Genomic DNA, 21744 nt, shown 5'->3' with positions numbered 1-21744 from the left:
CTGAGGTCTCCCGGATTGCGAGAGGGCACAGGCCAGGCTGAGGGACACCCCCCCACCGAGTGCACAAATGTCGTGTACCAGGCCTCTAGTTCCTAAACGAAAACTGCTCTCAAGTTTGCCATCTCCAAGTTTTACTAACCATTTGCTATAAGCAAAATCCTCTGATCTCATGTTTCTTTTAAGAGACAACTGTCTGAAACATCTCCAAACACTACAACACTCAGCCAGCTTTAGAGGTACGTTGTGCCAATAGTTGGTCTTCAGACATATTCTATCAAAGATGCCTTTTTTTCAGCTTCAGAATGTCAACAAAAACAACAAAATTCACGATCAACAGTGACAGATCGAAACACGCATGCGACTGGCACCAGTGAGAGCTTTGTATGTATCGCGCATGCACAAGTCAAGCCAGTATGTGTCACATGTAGTGGCCGGTCTGACAGATGGACGTTTGGTCACTTAGCCTTTTATATATAGAGATACTTTACGTACCACACAATTCACCCATTTGAAGTCTATAATTCAATGGTTTTTAGCATGTTCACAGAATTGAACAATCATCATCACAATCAATTTTATTTATCTTCACCCAAGGATATTTTTTCATTGATTTTTAGAGAGAGTGGAATAGAGGGAGGGAGAGGAAGAGGGAGATAGAGAGAGACCATTGATACAAGAAGGACACATCAACTGGTTGCCTCCTGCACGTACAAGCACAGGTAGGTGCCTTTGACTGGAAATCGACATGACCTCAACCTCATTCCTTTTTCTGCCCTACCCTCACTTTCCAGAACCTCCCAAATAAAGGAACAATACTTTCATCTTTGCCTCAGGTTCTACTTAAAAAAAAATTTATCTTTATTGTTGAAAGTATTACAGATGTCCCATTTTTTCCCCATTGACCTCTTCTAGCCCACATCTACCCCCCACTCCAGGCCTTCACTACACTACTGTCTGTGTCCATGGGTTATGCATATATGCATATAAGTTCTTTGGTTAATCTCTTCCCATCCAACCACCCCCAGAGGACCCAAGTTAATAAATTATGCGAACTGTAATTTCTAGGGTAACCACTAAAAAAATAAAAATAAAGTATGTAATTTCCAAGCTAGTTGAAAAACCTAGAATAGTATAAAAGAATCAATCCAAAAAAGGCAAGAAAGAAGAGAAAAATAAAGATGGAATAGTATCACATAAAGTGAGATAAGAGATTTAAACCCAAATATATCAGTAGGCATTAATTTCATAACCATTGATTAATTTTTATCCTACATTGAATTAACACTTATACTTAATTTCTTTTTATACTAATAATCAATAAAACTAAATCACTGAAAATTATAAATATAATAATGTAACTTAATGGGGGAAAGGTGACATATGTAATACTTTCAACAATAAATAATTATTTTTAAAAAAAGAAAACATTATGACTCAAAAACAATAGAAAACAAAATTAACTAAAAGAACTACTATTGAATTCTAGGGATTGCTGTAGCAGGACACAAATTTTAAAATATAATAAAATATTACATTTTCTTAGCAAAAAAGTTTAAGTCAGATTTTCCTTTTGAACTGCTTTTCATGTTTTAATTGGAGCTTCTTCTAAAGAATCTTTTATTTACAGTTGCAAGTTTCTTTTTAACACATATAATGTGTATTATATGCTGAAATCAAATACCTGAAGGAGTTGGAATAGTATGAATACAGCCAGGACAACAGTGGAGAGAGTCATGAACAAAAACATCACAGTCCACACAGAAAACATTTTGGCACACAGTGCAATGATAGACCTGCAGTGAAAAGAAGAAAAGTAAATTTAAAAAGCAGTTTCTAAACGTTAAGCAGAGCACTCCTAGAAGACACTAAAAGTGCTTTGCTCTTTTATAGCTCTTATCAATTTTTCCCCACCTACATTATTATTTCCAATGTACTATATGTTCTCAAATCTAAGGTGATTATTTTTTTCCAAAAAAATTCCTTAGAAATGAAGAAATAACTTTGTTTTTGAGTCTTAAAGTTCCTTCTATTATGGGACACTCTCGATTATTTCATTTTAAGTAACTATCTGGGGAAGACACAAGCTTGAAATTAGCACTGGTTTTGAAAGCTTAGAGAGGTCATCTGCTGGTTCAATTAAAAAAAGAAGCACTATGGGGGTGGAGGGTGGAGGTGGAAGAGGGTATGGGGATAAATGGTGATGAAAAAATAAAGTAAAATTAATTTAAAATTTTTTAAAAGGAGAAGCACCACAATATAACACAGATTTAGTTATTCCTTCGGTAATGACCTCACAATTGCAAAAGTTACATTACCCTTTTAATCAAACACCTAAAAAATATGGCAAAAGACACATGTGAGACAAATAAAAAGAAAAAACTCATTATTCTATTAGTATTAATTAGTATTTAGATATCTGTGCCTGGGTAAAACTTCCAGAGCAGCATCATACACATACTCAAAAATCATTAAATCCTAAACAGCATAGAAGATGATAGGTTCTTAAAAACTGTCAAATATGCCCTAGCTGGTTTGGCACAGTGGGTAGAGCATTGGCCTGTGGATTGAAGGTTCCCAGGTTCAATTCTAGTCAAGGGCACATTCCCAGGTTGGGCTCAAAACCCAGTAGGGGGCTTGCCAGAGGCAGCTGATCAATGACTTCATTACTGATGTTTCTATTTCCCCCTATCCCTTTTTCTTGATTTCAAAACAAACAAAAAAACTGTCAAATAATTCAAAAAGAGATTCCAGTGAGGATGAAGCTACTGACATCAAAGAGGAATGTAAAACGTAATAATATTGTTTGATGAAATGTGACAGAATAAACAAGCAATCATTCCCACTAACATTTTATATAGTTTACTTACAGAGGTCCTCAAACTACAGCCCGCGGGCCACATGCGGCCTGCCGAAAACATTTATCCGGCCTGCTGGGTGTTTTTGCCGCCGCAGTGTGCATAGGAATTTGTTCATAGTTTTTTTTAAAAACTATAGTCCGGCCCTCCAACAGTCTGAGAGACAGTGAACTGGCCCCGTTTAAAAAGTTTGAGGACCCCTGGTTACTAGATGCCTGGTGCACGCAATTTGTGCATGGGGAGGGTCCCTAGGCCTGGCCGGTGAACAGGGCTGATCGGGCCTTCATTCCAAGCTGCTCCCTGATGGTCAGCGAGCAATCATGTTAGCCTTTTATATATAATGCATAGTTTTAAATATGAACAAGTAAATTAAGAAAAAATTAAAACTAGACAATTATCTATCTTACTTGTGTCTTTATATAAATTTATACATTCAAATTGGCCCCTTTCAAAAAATTTTAAAATATTTTCTTATTGGCCAAATGGGGGAATAACCTTTGATCTGTGGCCATCTTAAGTGGTAACTTCACTTCAAAATGTCTTATGACAGCACTTAAAGCACAATATAGAGAAAAAATATTTACTATTTCCAAACTAAATGCAGTTTAGCTTGCAAACTGAAGACAGTTTAAAGTACTAAAATATATTTGTAGCAAAATTAGAATGCAGAATGACAAATAAATGTTTAAACTATTGTGTTCCATTTTATCTCTACCTATTATTATACTTCTGAGGAATATCCTGATAGGAGTTTGCTCTTCAATAATCTACTGAAAACTTATATAATATTTCTTGTACAATATTTAATATTTAGAAAGTACATAAACTTACATGTTGGTCTTTCAATTCCCCCTGGCATCCATAACAAAATCTGAAAAAGTTTAAGAATCATTTTGTTTAGAATTAACTCATTAAAATAGTTCAGCAAAAGCTCATTAACAAAATACTTTAATTAATAAGTAATCTTACAATTTATTTACACATGACTTTTAAGAGAAAGAGTTAAGAATACCAGTAATTTTAAAAATTCTATGGTAAATTCAGTCATCTAACAGTCAGCCCAAAATCATACTTCAAAAAAAATTTACTTTTCTTTAAGAAGTTGATCCTAGTGATTTCAGCCCATGCATTAAACAGGAGGCAATATAAATGTATAGATTTCATGTTTTCTAAAGGGAACTTATAAACTACTGCAACATGTTATCTATAAAAGCGCCTTATGCCACGTGAAGAGAACCATAAGTTCGGTTTTGGTACTTTTGTTCCTCTTTGTATTCATCTGTATAGTATTTCCAAATTGAAAATGAGAAGAAAAGCTGTTCTGTACCAAATCATCTAAGCAATAAATGTGATATTTTAAAAACAGCAAAAAGAAAAAGTACTTTTATTCTCATCAAGGTTACACATGAGATGCTTTCTCAATTGGGATTGTACAAGGGAATTAAACCCTACAGAAAATGATCTAAGTGACTATTTTTCACCCCTCCTAAAGATATAGACAGCTGGTACAATTCTAGATAAATAGGAGAGGAGTTAATTTATTACCTATAATAGATGCTTATAGGCTTAATTTTCAAGGAATGATTTAGAGTTAATAATTCTCAAAAGTTATTAACAGTTCCCTGCCTATCCTATCCACCCCACACTTCATTTCCAGTTCCCCAGAGCAAACACCTTCAAAACTTTTGTCTAATAGTTATCTATGCATAAAGTGCTATCTCTTGGTTTTTTCATAGGCATTAGTTATGAACCTCTTACTACGGAAGATGAGCATTTAATTCTCTTTTACCCTCTTGAACCAATACTATGTACATGCATAACTAACGTCATTCTCAATTCTATATAGTTAAATCATCTTAGGTAGAACAATATTAAATATTTAGTTTATTATAACTATATAAACATTCAGTTGAGACATGTAATATAACTTTTCTCTCTTTGAAACATTTTTTCCTCGCCCTAACCAGTGTGGTTCAGTTAGTTGAGCATGATCCCATGCACCAAGAGATCGCTGCTTCCATTCCTGGTCAGGGCACATCCTGGGTTATGGGCTCAATCCCTGGTAGGGGGCGTGTAGGAGGCAGTGGATCGATGTTTCTCTCTCTCCATTCCTCTCTCTAAAATCAATAAAAACATGTTTAAAAAATCACTTAAAACATTTTTTCCTAATTATTATAGCCATCCACAAGCTTAGTTTTCTATGGAATTACCATTACCTCAGCCCCAACCTTTCCCTGAGAATTCTAAAGACCCTCTCATTATGTGCAACCACATCAGGAATTATATAGCTTTTGTTCTCTTGGTGACATTTCTCCTGGAACATTTTGACCTTCTCCAAACTGGGCTGATCAATCTCCACATGACATACAAGAGACATTCTGGGGTTTCCATTTATCATCATTGTAGGCTTTTCCTTAGCCAATTTTGAATTAGATAGATATTCCTATTCTCTTTCATTCATTCCCAGTTCCTCTGAAGCATCTCTTCTACAACTACCTCAGAAAATCTCTTTTGAGACCTTACAAGTCTGAAAATGCCTTTATTATTCTACCTACCTACATTTAATTGATATCTTGACTGGGTATATAACTTAGGTTGGTAATAGTTTTCACTATAAATTTTGAAAGAAATTGCTCCTTGTCAGTATCCAGTGTTACTGATGAGAAGCCAAATACTTTTAATTCCAGATTATGTGATCTAATTTTTCTTTTTCAGAAATGTTTAGATTTTGCTTCATATGCTGAAATTTCACAATTATATACTTTAGTGTGGGTGCTTTCCTTCAATAGTCCTTTCAATCCAGAAAGTTTTGTTCATTAATAGTAGAAAATGTCCTTGAAGTATTTCTCTTCTCTTCATTTGATCTTTTCTTTATTTTCATATTATTCTGACATTAGACCTTCTGGATAAATTCTCCAGTTTTACACCATGGAAATTAGCAAATGCTAAAAATTAGGGCTCTTTTTATTTTTGGAGAGCTGGTCTACTAGTATACCACATAGATGGGTTTAGGGAAACTAATAGATTTCTGGAGATCCAGATCTATTTAATGAGTCATTTCAGTCATAACCAAGGCATTATACATCTTGTTTTTTAAAGTAAGAAATAATTTTTCCCAGGTTAATATAACTAAAATGTAGTAACAATGTATTCACACATTACCTCTTACAACATAAATTAATCAAAATGCATATACCTTTCGCCATTATATTCTTCTAGGGGAACTTCTTGAAAAGCATCCAAAGGAAATAAATGATGGTAAGACCGTGCCAAATGGGGAGCAGACACCAAAGTAAGACCTGACATGACAGCAGAGACATATTAGTAGCCCAAACCTCATAAAGACAATGGCTGAACTGTCAAATTATACAACTGAAGCTAAGTATTTTCAAGTGTTTTTTTTTCTTTTTTTTGATTGCAACTATTCATTTCTTCAGTTTACCTGTGGCCATAAAAGGAGATTCCAGAATAGATGGAGTCTTAGTTCTGTCACTAAGCGTGTGACCACTCTTTGCTTATTTGGTCACTCATAAATAAAATAAAATTCTACAATTCTATTAATTTAATTCCTCATTCTTCTTATATATATTTACTTTATGAAGTTAAGAGTTGCAAAAATGTCTATCAGACTTGATTCATTTCCTTTAAAGAATATGCTTTGTGCAAATCAAAACAACAATGAGGTACAATCTCACACCTATCAGAATGGCTATCATCAACAAATCAACAAATGACAAGTGTTGGCGAGGGTGCAGAGAAAAAGGAACCCTCGTGCATTGCTGGTGGGAATGCAAATTGGTGCAGCCACTGTGGAGAACAGTATGGAGTTTCCTCAAAAAACTAAACATGGAACTCCCATTTGACCCAGTGATCCCATTTTTAGGAATATATCCCAAGAAACTAGAAACACCAATCAGAAAGGATATATGCACCCCTATGTTCATAGCAGCAAAATTTAGAATAGCTAAGATTTGGAAAAAGCCTAAGTGCCCATCAGTAAATGAGTGGATTATAAAACTGTGGCACATCTACACAATGGAATACTACACTGCTGTAAAAAAGAAGGATCTCGCCCTAGCTGGTTTAGCTCAGTGGCTAGAGCGTCAGCCTGCAGACTGAAGGGTCCTGGGTTCGATTCTGGTCAACGGCACATGCCTGGGTTGCGGGCTTGATCCCCAGTAGAGGACGTGCAGGAGGCAGCCAATCAATAAGTCAGTCAGAGAAAGATAAATATCACATGATCTCACTCATTTGTGGATTATAATGAAAATACACTAATGAACAAAAACTGACCCAGAGACAGAGAAGCATCGATCAGATGCTTTCCTCAGAGGGAAGGCAGGGGAGGGTTGGGATAAAGGAGAGAGATCAACCAAAGGACTTGTATGCATGCATATAAGCATAACCAATGGACATAGACATCAGGGGGTAAGGGCATGAGCGGGGGTGTGGGGGTGGCGGGGCAATGGGGGGATAAGGACACATATGTAAAACCTTAATCAATAAAAAAAAAAAAAAGAAAGACTATGCTTTGTTCAGAAAGAGAATCAGGAAACTCTTCTGGAATGCCATGTTTGGTCTTAGAAATGGAGTACTGGGCACTCAATAAAAAGTATTCTAGCCCAGCCAGGTGGTTCAGTTGGTTGGAGCACTGTCCCGTACACCAAAAAGGTTGTGGGTTCAATTCCTGGGTCAGGGCACATACCTAGGTGGTGGGTTCCCTCCTGGTCGGGGCATACAGGTCATGCTTCTTTCTCTCCCTGCCCTTCCTCTCTCTCTAAAATCTATTTTAAAAAATATCCTCAAGCCAAGACAGACTGTGGAATCTCGAGGGAAGGAGAGGATGGGTGGGTAGGTGGGAAGAGATCATCCAAAGACCTTGTATGCATATTTGCATAACCCATGGACACAGACAATAGAGTGATAAAGGTCTGGGGGTGGGGGGGGAGTGGGCGGAGGGCCAGAAGAGGTCAACGGGGATGGGGTGGGGGGACAACATATGTAATACTTTCAACAAAAAATACTTTTAAAAAATAAATAAAATAAAAAAGTAATTTATTTCTCTTCTCACAATAAATCTAGAAATCTAGGCAAAGCTTAATATTTACATCTATTTTAATAGCAATATAGGTGAGAAGTTATTAAAAATTAGTTTACTGAATTAATAAGTAGTTGGTTTCTTACCACAGATTTTACATTCAACAGGAAGCTCACAATACTTTGCCCGACACTGTGGGCAGAAATAGCCTCCTAATGTAAGTCCTGGCTCAGTATTGCTATCCAAATGCCTGTGGGGAGAAAAACATTACCTTAAAAACATGATATATAAAGATGTGAAAAGTTAGAGCAAAAGAAAGTATGCTACCTTGATTTTAAAATCTTGAAGTTGTTTCATAGCTCACTTATGTTCATTTTGGGTTTTTTCCTGTCTGCATTTTTTTAAAATTAAATATTTATTGTTCAGATTATTACAGTTGTTCCTTTTTTCCCCCCATAGCTCTCCTCCACCCAGTTCCCACCCCACCCTCTGCCCTTACCCCTCCCACTGTCCTCATCCATAGGTGTACGATTTTTGTCCAGTCTCTTCCTGCACCCCCACACCCCTCTCCCCGCAAGAATTGTCAGTCCACTCCCTTTCTATGCCCCTGATTCTATTATATTCACCAGTTTACTCTATTTGTCAGATTTTTTATTCACTTATTTTTAGATTCATTTGTTGATAGATATGTACTTGCTGTTCATAATTTTTATCTTTACCTTTTTCTTCTCCCTCTTCTTAAAGAATACCTTTCAGCATTTCATATAATACTGGTTTGGTGGTGATGAACTCCTTTAGCTTTTTCTTATCTGTGAAGCTCTTTATCTGACCTTCAATTCTGAATGATAGCTTTGCTGGATAAAGTAATCTTGGTTGTAGGTTCTTCCTATTCATCACTTTGAATATTTCTTGCCACTCCCTTCTGGCCTGCATAGTTTCTGTTGAGAAATCAGCTGACAGTCGTATGGGTACTCCTTTGTAGGTAACTGACTGTTTTTCTCTTGCTGCTTTTAAGATTCTCTCTTTGTCTTTTGCTCATGGCATTTGAATTATGATGTGTCTTGGTGTGGTCCTCTTTGGATTCCTTTTGTTTGGGGTTCTCTGTGCATCCTGGACTTGTAAGTCTATTTCTTTCACCAGGTAGGGGAAGTTTTCTGTCGTTATTTCTTCAAATAGGTTTTCAATATCTTGCTCTCTCTCTTCTTCCGGCACCCCTATAATTCGGATGTTGGTACGCTTGAAGTTGTCCCAGAGGCTCCTTACACTACCTTCTTATTTTTGGATTCTTTTTTCTTTTTGTTTTTCCGGTTGGGTGTTTTTTGCTTCTTCGTATTTCAAATCTTTGACTTGATTCTTGGGATCCTCTTGTCTGCTGTTGGATCTCTGTATATTATTCTTTATTTCAGTCAGTGTATGCTTAATTTCTAGTTGGTCTTTTTTCATATCCTCCAGGGTCTCACTAAATTTATTGGCAGCTTCTAGAAAATTCTTGAAAAACCTTAAAACCATGGTTTTGAACTCTATGTCCAGTAGTTTGCTTTCCTCCATTTCTGTCATTTGTGACCTGTTTCTTTGTCTCCGCATTTTTTATGCTTCCCTGTGTTGGTAGAGTGGCTTTGTGTGCTAGGTGTCCTATAGGGCCCAGTGGCTCAGCCTCCCCAATTATCTGAGGTGGATACTCTTGGTGCACCCCTTTGTGGGCTTTGTGCACAGTATTGTTGGAGTTAAGCCTTGATTGTTGTAGGTATCACTGGGAGGAATTGACCTCCAGGCCAATTGTCTGTGAGAATCAGCTGCGTCTAAGGTGGGAGAACTTCTGTGCTGAAGACACCCTTCTGGGGAAAGACTTGCTTCAGTGGGGCTTTGGTGCTCACTAAGTCTGCCCCCTGAGTGTGTCCCTTATGGATCTGAGGAGTTGTAATCTGCATGGTCCCACTCTGACCACTGGGTACACTGGCTCTTGGATCTCTAAGGAGGTGCTAATTTAGCCTCTGCCTGAGGCTACCCAGCAGCTGCTGTGGGGCCTTGGGCCTTCTCTTGGAAGTTCTGGGTCTGTCTGGCCCAGCTGCAGTTTATTAGTTAATTTTCAGATTACAAAGGGCCAGGGCATTCATATGCAAAAGCCTCTGCTCACAGCTTGGGTGGGGTGGGGTCTCAGGGAATCAACAGGGCAGAGCAAACAGCTATGGCTGATCCTCAGCCCTGCCCCTGGTCTCAGTGTCCCACGGTAATCACTGCAAGCACCTCTGAGAGAAAGCTGCCCTTGAGCTCCGACCGATGCCAGACAGTCAGTTTCTCCCTGTGTGAGTCTGGGACCCCAGAGACTCGCCCAGAACTGGAGTTCAGAGCAGTCGGGAGCCTGTGACTCCCTCCCAATTGAAAAAGACAACCGCGTCCTCAGTTGCCAGCCCTTTCCACGTGCGCCTCCGTACCTCTGCACTTTACTTCCGCACCTCCTCTGAGTCTCAGTGTGCTTTTCTCTTTCCTTCTAGTTGTAGAATTTCCACTCAGCCAGCCTTCCTGTAGTTCTGGATGATGTCCGTTTTGTCTTTTAGTTGTATTTTTGAAGTTGTTGTGGGAGGCAGCAATTTCCAGTGTTTACCTATGCCGCCATCTTGGTTTTTCTCCTCTTTTGGTTACTACTTGAATGGATTATTTTTCTGTTCTTTTACTGTCAACCTATGTGTCTCATTTGATATTAAGTCTCCTGTCTGCATTTTTGTTTTGAACAGTTTCCATTAATGTCTTTGAATTCACTAATCTTTTCTTCTTCAGTGACTAATTTGCTGTTAAATTTTTTATCTTACAAACTGTATTTTTCATCTCTAGAAATCTAAATTGGGTTTTTTTCCCCTATCTTCCATGTCTCTTATCATGCTCATATTCTTCTCTACTTTCCTGAACATATGGAATATACACATACATACATACCTACCTATCTATCTTTTAACACTTTGTTTACTAATTCTGTCACTTGTTATTTCTGGATATGTTTCCATTCTATGATTTTTCCCCTTTTTATGGGTATTTTCTGACTGCATGCCTGGTAATTTTTGATTGCCTGCCAGGCATTGTGAATTTTGCTTTGGGGTGGTGGACTTCTTTGTATTCCCTTAAGTATGGTGAGGCTTTTTCTGAAATATATGTAAGTAAATTGAAATAGTTTGATCTGTTCAAGACTTGCTTTTAAGTTTGTTAGGCTGCCCAGTGCAGCCGTTAGTCTAGTGTTAATTTGGTTCCATTACTTTGGACTCTGTTCAATGCTTATTATGTTAAGAGGCCTTTCCAAACTGACTGGTGGGGATATAAACTACTCCCTGCCCCATGTGAGCTCTAGGGATTGTCCTGCCAGCTCCTGTCCACTGGCTCTTTCCATAGCTCCAGGAGTTTGCTCACAGTGACTCATGAGGAAGTCCCTGTAAATCTTGAGAGCTGTGTGAAGCTCTTTACACTCTAGTACTCTGCCCTACAAAATAACAGCCATTTCAGCCTCCCTAAACTCTGAACTTGGTTTCTTCAACTGAGCAAGACCTCCAGGCTCTGTGTGGGTTTTCCTTCCCTATACTGCAGCCTGGAAATTCTCTCTAGATAGTGAACTGCAATCAGAGGGCCGATGTCTTTTGTTTCCCTTCTTTTAGGGATTCTTATCTGTACTGTTTCCAATATCTGAAAACGGTTGTTTTATATATTTTGTCTGGTTTTCTAGCAGGAGGCAAGAGGGTAAATCCAGTCCCTGTTACACCTTATTTATACCTGGAGACAGCAATCTTTTTTATAATATTTAAAATTACTTTCTTAAATTTACTAGTAATTTTATAATTATGTAAAATGTAAAGCTCCAAAGTTAAAACAAGGTATATGCAGAAAAGTCTATGATCTATCTCTTTGCCTTCCTCCACACACCTAGGTAACCATTTTTTAGTTTTCCCTTTTGATTTCCATTACTATTTTTATTATTAATATAAGCAAGTATGTATATCTACTCTAATTCCCTCCCTCTTCTTAGATAACTGGTAGCATTCTATACACTTTTCTCTACCTTGTTTTACTTAGTAATACACTCTAAATATTACTGCATAGGAGTATAGAGAGATAGTTCTCACTCCTTTTTACAGCTATATAGAACGTAATATTTTACAAAAGCCATTACATTTCAAGCCCATCTTTTTCATTTGTAACTTATAGAAGGGAATTAAAACTATAAAAACATCATCACTGACAGTTTCCAGGTTTTTACTTACGCCATGCTGAAAGAGGGCTTTGCATCTTGATCAGACAGAGAAGCAACGGTATGCTGAGGAAATCCTTCACAGAAAAAATGTATTACTTCCTTTTTCCAAGCAAATAACAAAATTCTAGGACCAGAAACTAAAAAAGTTCCTACCACAAAGCCCACACAGTTGTACAAAAGTTCTCTTTCCTGCCTTTAGTTATGTTTAATATAGCGTGGTCAAACTGACTGTAATTCCAGGTTACAAGAAAAATAAAAGTGAAGGAAATGGGAGAAAGATCTGTCCACACATATGACTTCAGATTTTCAAGTTCATATCTAGATTTTCTAATTTAATAACAACACATATTGCTTTTTAAGAAGAAAATGTAATTTTTAAATAGTTACTGATACAACAGAGGAATCTATTGCTTAATCTACTTTCACTTTATATAAAAATATATGTCCCTGTTTAAAATTTTGGAATATCCAAACACATGTAATGTGCTTTTCACATATATTTTTCAATTTGAAGACAAACCCAAGAAAAACATAAACCATAAACAAAAAGGTATTTTATTACATAAAAATGTTAAATATATGTACATATCAAAACAAATTTAAGGTAAATGACCAACTGAAAAAATATTTACATCAGGTGATAGAAAATGGGTTGATATTCCTAAATGGCTCTAACAAATTAATTTGAAGAATAAATTATTATAAGATTAAACAATAACTTTAAAATGGGTTAAGGGCCAAAACCGGTTTGGCTCGGTGGATGGAGCGGCGGCCTGCGGACTGAAGGGTCCCAGGTTCGATTCCGGTCAAGGGCATGTACCTGGGTTGCGGGCACATCCCCAGTGGGGGGTGTGCAGGAGGCAGCTGATCGATGATTCTCTCTCATCGATGTTTCTAACTCTCTATCTCTCTCCCTTTCTCTCTGTAAAAAATCAATAAAATATATTTTAAAAAAATAAAATAAAATGGGTTAAGGAAATGTATCATCTCAAAAAAGATTAGCCAAGGGACACCCGGAACTTATTTAAACTCTGTTGCAGTGCAATAAACCGGGCCCGGTGCCCCCACTGACCAAAAAGAAAAGATTAGCCAACATACTCTCTCAAATGTATTGAGTGTTGCCCAGCCGGTGTGGCTCAGTGGCTGAGTGTCGGCCCATGAATGAGGAGGACACATGCCGGTGTTTTAGGCTTGCTCCCCAGTAGGGGGTGTGCAGGAAGCAGCTGATCGATGATTCTCTCTTACCACTGATGTTTCTATCTCTCTATCTCTCTCCCTTCCTCTCTCTAAAATCAATAAAGATATATTAAAATGTATTGGGTGTTTATGGCAACCATTATTCTAAATGCTTCATCTGCATTAACTCAATCCTAGCAATACACAAGACAGATACTAATCTCATTTTACAGATGAGGAAATAGGAAAGAGCTCTTGACCAGCACTATAAATGCCACAAAACAAGGCAGAAAAGCATTCCCTTTCACTTACAGGTAAAAAAAAAATGCATATTAAGCAAGGAGATTCTTCTTATATTTAAAAAGTTGTATCTTTTTAAATATAAATGTAATGAATGATTATAAAATTTTTAGAAAATAAAGAAAAACAAAGAATTTTTTACATGATACAAAACCCATCATTCTGTCTCCTGAAAAAAATCACATTGAGCAATTTGATGTAACTTCCTACAACCTTCTGTGTCTTTTCAATTTGTATTACACAGCTTTGATCAAACAGTACTGAGCGTTTTGTAGCTTATTTGTTAAATTTCCTAGTATAAGGATTTTTCTATAAATACAGTGTCTTTAAACCTTTCGCGCTGTAACAATAAAAACCAGTAGTGTTCTCTGAGTGATAGGACTACAAATGGTTTTAATTTTCCTTTTATAACTCTGTATTTCCCAAAATTGCTTCACCAGCATAATTTTCTCTAATTATAAAACATATGGGTTTAAAAAATCTTAAATGTTAAAATAACTTGTGCAAATGAAAATAGAAAGTCTAGTTTAAGCCAAAAAATATATATGTGTTAAATGTCTATTTTAAAATAAACACTTACCCATACGAATCAGTGAGCACTCAGAACTTGAGCTAGCAGGAGGAGGACTAACATGATGTGTTAGCAATTCTTTGTAATGGCTTTCATCTAAAATAACATGGTATGTGCCTAACAAGATAAAAAGCAAAATAAAATAAAATCTGCTTTCCAGAGAGAATAATGAATTATATAATTTCTATGTATTTCTATAAAAACATTTAATTATCATTTTTCAAAAATCTTATTTAAATAATATCTTTACTTGTCTTCTCTAGGAATAATTATAATTACAATTTAATTAAAGCCAAGTTATAAGATCTTTACAAAGTATTACATCTAATGAAATTTCTAGCTTTTCAAGAGTATACTGCCTTTGCACACTGACATAATTTCTGAAAATTCCTTGCATTTTGAGACATCAACAGAAGCAATGATATATTTAAGATGACTACCCATATTTTGGACTTCAGGACATGAACTGTTTAATTAAAGCTTAAAAAAGGCTAAAACATCCAATTTAATTAATAGCTTGTTACTTCTTACATAGTAATTATGAGTAAATATTGAAGATTCTAGATATATACCACCAGTTTCACGAGCAAGTACAGTGCAAACCCGAACTTCTGCAGACAATCCAATAACAGACACTCTAATTTTAGCTGTCTTTAGGGTCTTCATAAAATCCAAGGAAATGGATGGTTTGGGGGGAAGAAAAAAAGAGCATTAAACAATTAGTGTTTGAAAAATAAACAGAATGCTCTGAAAGCTTGTAAAACTTACAAGAATTAATTTACAGATTACAAAATCTATGTATATAAAAGCCTAAGCGACTGGCCAACCAGCCAACTGTCTGAGTGGCTGACCGACAGCTATGATGTGCACAGACCACCAGGGTCAGATGTTCAACACAAGAGTGGAAACCACTACAGAATTTTCTTTAGAGTTGTAATTTTGGTTGTGATTATAAAATTATTGTATCTACCTTGATTAGATCATAGATATTAGATGGATCACAAGTTGTGAGGCTGCTAAAGATGATTAGGACTTCTCTACTTGTATGCCCAGGCATGTGTCTAAAGAAAGACAAAATACAATCCAATTAGGTACAACAAATTACAATAATATAGTTTACCCAAAAAGGACAGTATACATGGTTTATAAATTTAGACTACAGAATATTTCATTTGTTTCAACACTGCAAAGAAAGGGATTAAAAATTCTTGTAAGTTTTAGGGATAGAGAGATAAACAAGACTGACAAAGTTTCTTTTTTTTTCTTTTTTTAAATATATTTTATTGATTTTTTACAGAGAGGAAGGGAGAGAGATAGAGAGTTAGAAACATCGATGAGAGAGAAACATCGATCAGCTGCCTCCTACACATCTCCTACTGGGGATGTGCCTGCAACCAAGGTACATGCTCCTGACCGGAATCGAACCTGGGACCCTACAGTCCGCAGGCCGACACTCCATCCACTGAGCCAAACCGGTTTCGGCTGACAAAGGTTCTTGACATCATTAATCTTACATTTCAGTAGATTTGTTTCATACGAAATCTAAAGGGTACATTGGAAAGTACAATAATACCATATGGGTCAATTTTAGGATGTGCCGGAAGCCGGTCCATCCTTGCTGCTTGACACAGTCGCTGCAGGAAAGAAACATCTGCACAGCATATGTTTCAAGGGACCTGGCATATATAGCATACTGTTCTTAATATGTTTGCTCCCCTTAGCGCTGTGTGTTTTAACCAAGGTCACCTCTCCGAGAAAGGTTGTTTCCCCAGGTAGGAATTTTTCCCTGAAGTCAGGGAGGGGATGCCTCTCCTAGAAAGGTTGTTTCCCCAGGTAGGGATTTTCCCCTGAAGTTAGGGAGGGAATAAAACCTCTTAACTAAGTGCCAGGCGGGTAATTAATCACTTTAACTACAAACAATCATGCTTAAGCTACATAATCTTTACTCCCTGGAATGGAGATAAGAAACGCCCTAACCTTTGTAATAGAGATTGATAGGATTGAATCAACTGGTATAAATACAGATGTAATAAGACAGCAAGACAGAACTTAGAATACAGAGCTTAGAACACAGAACTAAGAAGACAGAACCTACACTCAGAACCTCAACACAGAACCTACACAGAATCTAGAGACAGAACCTAGCGAGAGAACATGGCAAAAGATCCTGGACTGAACCTGACTACAGAAATTGGCAAGAGAACCTGACTAGAAACTGGTGACTGAACCTGGCTGGAGAACCTGGACAGAACCTGGCTGGAGAACCTAGCGAGGGAACATGGCCACAGAACCTGGCTGGAGAACCTGGAGAACCTAGCAAGAGAACATGGACACAGAACCTGGCTAGAGATCCGAAGCAGAACCTCTCTGGAGATCCAGACCAGAACTTGGCTGGAGATCCTGGCTGGAGATCCTGGCTAGGCTGCTGATCAACTGAACACTGTCTCCGTGTCATTCCTCCTTCGCCGACTCCGTCCACACCTTTGGGGACCCCTGGACCGGCTGGGGTTGGACCCCGGCAAGGATGTATACATGTGGCTTGACAACAGTAATGTACTTCTTTTTTAAAGTTCAGAGTGATTCAGAGTCATAATAAGCATAAACATTAATTTTTGTGTACCATTTATTGATTTTTTTTTTTTTTTACAGAGAGTAAAGGAGAGAGATAGTTAGAAACATTGATCAGCTGCCTCCTGCACACCTCCCACTGGGGATGTGCCGGCAACCAAGGTACATGCCCCTGACTGGAATCGAACTTGGGGCCTTTCAGTCTGCAGGCAGACGCTCTATCCACTGAGCCAAACTGGTTAGGGCCTTGTGTACCATTTAATTAAATGATGGCTTATGGACTTTTAAGATGTGATAAGCAGTTATCCCCTATACTAAATAGAGATTTCTACACTTTTAGGAGCAATTTTATCAGTTATTTATAGCTAATCTTCCTTATTAGGCTCTTAGCTTTCACTTGTGGATGTTGCAATGGTGCCTACCTTTATTACACATATTACCTTCTCATCTACTTTGAAATTAGAAAAATATCTATTATATAAAGGTATAAAAACCTGAGTCAGGACAGATTAGCCAGGGACAAAATATATGAGCTTTAACTATACTGAATACTTCCTCGTGGGTCTAAGTTATATTCCATATAGTTGAACTTGTTGGAAAAGAGTGCTATTAATTTACAGATTACAAAATCTATGTATATAAAAGCCTAAGTGACTGGCCAACCAGCCAACTGTTTGACAGGCCGACCAATAGCTATGATGTGCACTGACCACCAGGGGCAGATGTTCAACACAAGAGTGGAAACCACAGGCATGGACACATGGAACAGACTGATGAATCTCAGAGGGAAGGGGAAAGAGAGGAGGGTGAGGAGAGATTAACCAAAGATCTTATATGCATACTAGAGGCCCAGTGCATGGATTTGTGCACCAGTGGGGTCTCTTGGCCTGGCCTGTGCCCTCTAGCAATCCGGGAACCCTCAGGGGATGTCGGAGAGCCAGTTTTGACCTGATCCCCACAGGCCAATCCAAAGGACCCCACTGGTGCACAAATCCATGCACTGGGCCTCTAGTAAGCTAATAAAAGGCAATAAATATACAATAAACTCAAATTATTACACCACATTAAATTCCACATACAATGAATTTTCAATAAGATAGTTTTTCAACAAAACATTTCTTTTGTAATACTAACGTTGCTACAATTTTAATTATATTTTTCTAAAACCTCACCAATTAAAATATAAAAGTTAACACCACACTAAACATCATAAATGACATTACATATTTCTCTTAATAATGATTTCATTATAGCTGGATTTATAGAGATACATATTAACATATTATCCTTTCAACAACTTATTCAAAACACTTTGAGATCAAATATGTAATAAATATAAAACACTAACTTTAGAGTTTGCATAGCCATGTTTAAGGAGTTATAAAGAGATGGCTCTCCATGGCAGGTCATATCTACAGCTTTCTTCAAAGATGTTATATGTTTTCTAGGGTTTCCTAAAATAGAAATGGAATAATTTACTTTTATTTTTAATTTTATTTATTTTAGTTACAGTTTACATTCAATATCATTTTACATTAGTTTCAGGTGCATAGCATGGTTGTTAGACAATCATATAGTTTACAAAGTGTATCCCTTGTTAATTTACTTTTAATAAAACTCTATTTATACATTATGGAATTTATGTCTCTCCCAAAATTTACATATTTATGTTAAAGAACAGAATCCTTTCAATTTATGTCTTTAGCAACTTGCATTTTTATGAGAGATGTTTGTTATATAGTCTCACTTCACACTAAAAAAATATAGTAAGTCCACACTAACGTTGTCGATAGGTTCTAAAACTTTAAACGAAACAATGTAAAACGAGACTGATTTTACTAATTGATATAAACAAGAGTTAAGCTCCTACAGCATCTCATCACTGCTATAATGAAATGATGCTGAACTTAATGTTATTCAAGGATCTGCTGTACAAATCGCTTTTTACCTATTAGCACACAGTTTAAATAATATTAACCTAGAGGGCATAACTTTTTTACTTTTACTATTTCCCTATTTCATCACTTTTAAGACTAACATATGTTCACATTTTACTATCTCTGAAATCATGCTGTGTCTTACATCACTGGCAGCCACACAGCATGTGGAAACCTATGAATGGCTATTGATGTGTTGTATTATGTACTGCATTATGTACATTGTTTGTGCTATTCATATCAAGTTTAACTGTGATTTAAAGTGTTTTTTAGAAAGGTTATTAATACAAAAGGTTAAATCTTTATGTAGAAAGACATGGCACAGAGCAGTGAGGTGTAAATTTGTACTAGTCAAGCAAAAATTCATTGATAGAAGAATGTCTGCAATTCTACATTTTTCTTCAGGGGAAAACCCCAAGAGCTTTAAAAAACCTAAGGAGGATTTCCACAAATATACAAAGCTGTGTTATCTTCTCTTATAGAAATAATTTCTATGAAAAAACTCTCCATCTCAAGCCAAGTTATAAAATGAAGGGAGGACAAACTGCCAAATTCTTTAGAATGGTTGATAACACATTAAATCATTAAGAAGCTGATATGAACAAGTCTCGTATCACTGATCTTGTGTCAAAGTTTAATTGCTAGTGTTTCCTTCTTTTTTTTTAATCCTCACCAGAGGACATGCTTAGAGAGAGGAAAGGAGAGAGAGAGAAAGAGGGAAACACCGATGTGAGAAAGAAACATCAATCAGTTGCCTCCCTTACATGCCCTCACTGGAGACCAAACCCACAACCCAGGTATATGCCCTGACCAGGAATTGAACTGGCAACCTTTCGGTACACAGGATGACACTCAAACAATGGAGCCACTCCAGCTGGGCGGTGTTTTCTTCTTGATGGTATCTCAAAAATTATGAAATTTGAGATTCAATGAAATATAGTATTTTTCAGACATTTTCTCCTATTTTAACGGTTTTCATATTAAGTAATGATAATCAAAACTCACCGCATGGCCACTGTGGCTCAGTGATTGAGCATCGACCTATGAACCAGGAGGTCATGGTTCGATTCCTGGTCAGGCAGGGCACATGCCTGGGTTGCGTGTTCGATCCCCAGTGTGGGGCATGCAGGAGGCTACGGATCAATGATTCTCTCTCATCATTGATGTTTCTATCTCGCCCTCTCTCTTCCTCTCTGAAATCAATAAAAATATACTTTAAGTAAATAAGTAAAACAGTTTATCTTAGCCCTGGAACATACCCAGGTTGCAGGTTCAATCTCTGGTGGGGAAACAACCAGTAATGTCTCTTTCTCTCTCTCTCTCAAACCAATTCAAAAATATATATCCTTAGGTAAGGATTAAAAAATAAAGATACACACACACAATAAAAACAGTTCATCTTTGATACCAAATTTAATAGAGAATATACAGGAAGGCCTAATTTTACTTACTAGGCAAACTTTTGAATAGGGTTACAAGGCTGAGTAAATAAAGTCAAGTCCTTGAGTCCTATAAAGGTAATTTTATGCATACCTGAGAGTTCTGTCAGTTTTTCCGCTCTTTTACTCTTTGTCACAATAATTCCAATCTAAAAATAAAAACAAAAAGGATAATTAATTTAACAAATTACTTCTTGGTAAGAATGTACATTAACATAAATTAGTGTTTACAAAAGGAATAAGTAACATGTGAGAAACCTTTTTTCATGATGCTTTAGACATAAATTTAGCTATGAGTTCACTGTACATAATTTAACTTTTAGAGTTATCTTGTTTTTCATTGACAAATGTACTAAAAACTGGTACACAGTCTGAATCACTTAATAATTTATAGAACAGATGCCCAATGTTTTAAAAATAAATTTTCTTTGGCAGTAATATCAGGAATCTAATTCTGAATTCCATCACTTATTTACATACCTGACTAATAGGATTTTGATCAAAATATTCCTCTACGAAGTATTCCAACAACTGTTCAAATAAAACAAAAGGTAATACCAGGTAAGAGCAAAATAACAACCGTAGGGAACATATTTTGGGAAACCTATTTATCAAGCATGATTTTTAAGTTATTAGATTTTCAAAAATGTTCAGTAGTAAAAATATTAAATAAAAAATGATAAAATTTAGCTCTGGCCGGTGACTCAGTTGGTTAGAGCATTGTCCCATGCTCCAAATACAGGTTCAATCCCTGGCTGGGGCACATGCATACGGGAGACAACAGAATGATGTTTCTTTCTCACATCTATGTCTTTCTCTCTCTCTTTCCCTCCCTTCCTTTCTCTCTAAAATCAATACAAATATATCCTCAGGTGAGGATTAAGTAAATAAAACATATGAACTTTTTTCTCTGGAGTTTTTTAATTAATATTTTCAGACTGCGGTTGACCATGGTAACTGAAACTGAGGATAAGGGGTTCGGGGACTACTATAATTAGCTATTTTGGTGTATCATTTTCTAAATGACCTGGTAGCGCTTCTACTTAGCTATAGCTTGTATTAACTCAAAAGAAAAAGAAAAAAGAAGATTGTATGTAAAAAATTTCCTTTTACCTTTAAAGTACATGTCAGTCTATTCGGCTTTAAATCTTGGTCTTCCATTGTTCTTGACCCATCTATTACCACATAAAGATGGCGCATCTACAAAAAAATACAAAGAAGGACAGTTTTCAAATACTTTTTTGACCAAGAAGTAAAAATGGCATTTAGTACTCACATAGTCTATATATTTTTTTAATATGTTGTTTTAAAAGGTTTGTTTATTCTATCAAGGCAGAATGCTTCTTAACCCCAAAATAGTTCTGTACCAGTAAAAGAAAAAATAACATACCATTCCAAGTCGAACTTGTCCATGGTGCTCAAATACTCTGTTAAAATTATGCAAACATTTTAATGGACTACCATATACTGCCCCCCAAAATCAATACAATGCTTTAACTAGCCTGCATTTATTTAGTAAATTATTAACTTATGGAAGCCACATAATTATAAGCATTCTGGATAGTCCCTAAAGACCCATTTCCCTGCTGAAGTACTAGGTTCCTGGTTCCTTCCCCGTTTAGGTTACAG

At 36.6% G+C, this 21744-nt stretch overlaps 2 protein-coding genes across 4 annotated transcripts in view; both read right to left on the bottom strand.

Moving 5' to 3' along the window:
- Window positions 1-1764, bottom strand: part of LOC118655709 (NLR family apoptosis inhibitory protein) — a 53480-nt gene extending 51716 nt beyond the window's left edge. The window contains exon 1 of the mRNA XM_036307866.1: window positions 1682-1764. The gene's annotated coding sequence lies outside the window, so the exon portion shown is untranslated. The remainder of the gene's footprint in view (window positions 1-1681) is intronic.
- Window positions 1-21744, bottom strand: part of GTF2H2C (GTF2H2 family member C) — a 35651-nt gene that overhangs the window by 8757 nt on the left and 5150 nt on the right. For 2 of the 3 annotated variants that reach the window (XM_036307888.1, XM_036307887.1), the window contains exons 4-16: window positions 21506-21542; window positions 21229-21315; window positions 20596-20646; window positions 20210-20264; window positions 18088-18193; window positions 15142-15232; window positions 14744-14831; window positions 14181-14288; window positions 12135-12198; window positions 8040-8143; window positions 6052-6154; window positions 3687-3726; window positions 1682-1793 (exon numbers count right to left, since the gene is read on the bottom strand). In XM_036307888.1, coding sequence (XP_036163781.1) covers window positions 1682-1793; window positions 3687-3726; window positions 6052-6154; window positions 8040-8143; window positions 12135-12198; window positions 14181-14288; window positions 14744-14831; window positions 15142-15232; window positions 18088-18193; window positions 20210-20264; window positions 20596-20646; window positions 21229-21315; window positions 21506-21542 — 1046 coding nt within the window. Of the gene's footprint in view, window positions 1-1363; window positions 1794-3686; window positions 3727-6051; window positions 6155-8039; window positions 8144-12134; window positions 12199-14180; window positions 14289-14743; window positions 14832-15141; window positions 15233-18087; window positions 18194-20209; window positions 20265-20595; window positions 20647-21228; window positions 21316-21505; window positions 21543-21744 lie in introns of those variants that run through there. The other variant, XM_036307889.1, reaches the window with a different exon arrangement.

This window comes from Myotis myotis, unplaced genomic scaffold (assembly GCF_014108235.1).
Source record: "Myotis myotis isolate mMyoMyo1 unplaced genomic scaffold, mMyoMyo1.p scaffold_m19_p_5, whole genome shotgun sequence".
Taxonomy (NCBI): Eukaryota; Metazoa; Chordata; class Mammalia; order Chiroptera; family Vespertilionidae; genus Myotis; species Myotis myotis.
This window is presented reverse-complemented; position numbering and strand designations above follow the sequence as displayed.